The sequence below is a fragment of the Apteryx rowi genome, unplaced genomic scaffold (genome assembly GCF_003343035.1).
Source record: "Apteryx rowi isolate R43461 unplaced genomic scaffold, aptRow1 scaffold_137, whole genome shotgun sequence".
In the NCBI taxonomy this organism is placed as follows: domain Eukaryota; kingdom Metazoa; phylum Chordata; class Aves; order Apterygiformes; family Apterygidae; genus Apteryx; species Apteryx rowi.
The window spans coordinates 131,881-134,817 of NW_020447608.1; the positions used below are offsets into that span (position 1 = coordinate 131,881).

General features: G+C 40.6%; 1 protein-coding gene across 18 annotated transcripts in view; it reads left to right on the forward strand.

Annotated features, from left to right (window-relative positions):
• TTLL5 (tubulin tyrosine ligase like 5) overlaps window positions 1–2,937 on the forward strand; it is a 135,369-nt gene that overhangs the window by 51,918 nt on the left and 80,514 nt on the right. For all 18 annotated transcript variants that reach the window (XM_026057165.1, XM_026057171.1, XM_026057172.1 and 15 more), the window contains one exon: window positions 997–1,143. In XM_026057165.1, coding sequence (XP_025912950.1) covers window positions 997–1,143 — 147 coding nt within the window. The remainder of the gene's footprint in view (window positions 1–996; window positions 1,144–2,937) is intronic.

Sequence of the window (2,937 nt, forward strand, 5' to 3'; positions counted from 1 at the left end):
CATCAGTAGGCTCTTGAGTTTTCTGCAGATGCAGATGGATTCTTGCTGAATGCATGTTGCAGGGAAACAGCCAGTGCAGTTCGGAGATAAAACTGTTTGTCAAGAATAATCAGTCGGCTCAGTGGAAAATGTTACCCCTACTCTTTCCAAGTGGAAAATTAAAACGGGCTTTTTGAGAGTCACTTTGTCTGCTGCACTGTGAAAAATAATGTTTAAAATAACAGATCAAACCAGCCTGCTGTAATGGCAGTGAGAGGCGAGCTGTGAAATCTAATAGTTTGGCTGTGAGGCAGCTCATTTATGCATTAGCAGAACTCTTAACCAAAAGCAAATCCAGAGGGGAGACAGAAAAGGTTCAAAACACCCACAGGATGCATTTTGCCTTAGGGAGGTGTCTTGCCATGTGTTTCCCCCAGCAGAGGTCATACAGAAATGGGGCCTGCTTGGTGGGGGATTGGAATTATATGGTCATCGATGTAGTCATCTGTTGCTGTGGAGAGATGTGGCAGTAATGTGTATATATGAGCAGTGATGAAATGGGGCCTCATCACTGCAGTGGAGCTATCTGATGAAGATTGCCTTCCCTATGATGGGTCTGAGAGGTTTTATGTCAGTACGCTTCATCACAGGCCTCTTTTAGCACATTACAGGTTGTTTTTTGGAAATGTCTGAAGTATTGGTTTTTACAGGTTATTTTATGTTGTTGCTGCTTGTTTTTTTTTTCTGCCACCCGCTTTTTGGACAAATATTTCTCAAGTATTCCTAATTCTGTCCCACCTCAGATAAGACATGTCATCCTCCTTTTCCTCTGTCTTGGATTTGTATGCCTTGGTTAAAAATGCACATACAGAATGTTTTTGCCTGCCATTTGTCAGCTCGTTTTCTCCAAATAGTGTGTTTAGTTCTTGCCAGTCATGAGCTGGTGTTGCGCCTCTGTTCTGTTCTCCTCACATCTTGCTGTTAGTCCATCATAAACTCCATTTCCCTTGCTCGCAGGAGCTCGTGGTACGCTTTCTGAAGCGAGCAGCCAGCAACCTTCAGCAGTCCTTGAGGATGCTGCTTCCCAGCCGGCGTCTAGGCCTAAATGATCGTCGACGTATCCTGGCTCGCCAGCTGGGCGAGTTCATAGTCTGCTATAACAAGGTGAGTGATTTCTTTCTGGATTCTTCTTTTGGTAGTTCATTCCACTCAGCAGAGGACTAAGTTGCTTAGTTCATTTCAGTGCCTTCAGGCTTCACTGCTTTTAGTGCCACCACAGTGCACCTTGTTGATGTATAATAGAATATTATACGTATATTATATGTGTGTGTTATATATAGCATATTATATTCTGCACAAAAGCAGTAACCAGTGCTGATCAACTTCTTTGATTCCAGCAATAGTAGCCACCATGGTTATTGCATATGAAGGGTCAGGAGCTGGATATAAGTCACCCAGTCATAGATAACTATCAAATTATTAAGAACTTCTAAAGCTCAGGACCGCTTGGAAATGTCTTTGGTTTAAATCCAAATTTTTGTATCTAGTTTGTGTAAGAAGCTACCACAAGGCAGCTTACCCTAGTGCTGCTGGTGATTTGGTTTTTGGCGTCTTCCTCTAGAGTATCTGCTGCTGGCTGTTGTCATAGTCAAAATAGCAGACTGTTTAAGGGATCTGTTCTGTAATTTATATGGTTTCTTTGCAGTTGCACGTTCAGTCATGGTAGCTGTTTGTTCAAATTGGCAGATAGACAACTGTATTACTACATTATGTGTGCAGTCCAGTAATTGCGCATATGAGTTTCTTTAACTTTCTCAGTGTTGATCAACAAATGCAGGCTTAGAGATGCATTTTACTGACATGTGTCAAAATGAAAATGATAAATCTGATTGTTTCTATGGATGTCAATAAAAAGAAATGTTCAGTGAAGGGGGATTTACAGTTTGTTTTTTCTTTGGCTTTGTATTTGGCTAGTGCTTTGTATTGCCTTTTTCCGTTTTTCCTTATTTTTATGATGCTTCTGTAGAGATAAACATTTTTATACATACGTAAAATATGTATTTTACCATTTGTTTGGTATACTGAGGGAATGCAAGTCATCTCTAGTGTGGTATTCTGCATGCTTGGTGAGAAGGAGGTTTAAGTCCTAGTTGAAATAACTTTCTCCTCTTTAGGTACAGAAGATAGTGTTCTTAACATAGTGGTTTCATGCTGATCCTTGTTTTACAAGACCAGCTCCCCCTTTCCATTGCCTCCTGTCCTTCCTTTAGTGTTAGGACAAGGCTAGTTTGAATCCTGCTTTCAGAGGGATTGCTGTGCACGCAGACCTCTAAGCTCCCACTCATTAGCAGAGGACATCCACTTACAGTACCTTGTCAGAATTGATATGTGGTAACTTGATCTGTCAAAGCAAGGCTGGTATTGAACCAAATCTGTTCCAGGGAGTGCCTTGTATGCCTAATGCTCACTGAATTACTGTGTTAGGAGTAACCACTGGCGGCTCTGTGGTGAGTGAAGAACGCAGCTGCTTTGGATATAATTTCTACTCAAACTGTGTTCAAACATTAAGATTTTCTGCTAACTCTCAAGTAAATTCACAAAATAAAGCTGTATAACTGGTAATAAATCAGCACATAAACATATTTTCTTAGTTAGAACAAGTGAGAACAGATCACTTGAGGTTTTAGAACATACACTTTTAAGCTATTGAGAGACTGTTAGGCTGCAAACTTGTTTTCATGTTTGATTCCAACATATAGACTTCTTTCACTGACTTGTGACTACAGATTTAGTAGAGGACTCCTACTAGCCATTATATTTCTTCTATATGGCACAGAGGAAAAAACACTGTCTCCAGCAAACTAAGTAAAGCAGATCATGTATTGTCAAGACTTCTACTTAAGTAGTGAGGAATAGAGACATGTCCCAGAGTGGCTTTTTCTTCCACTCGGAAGGAAT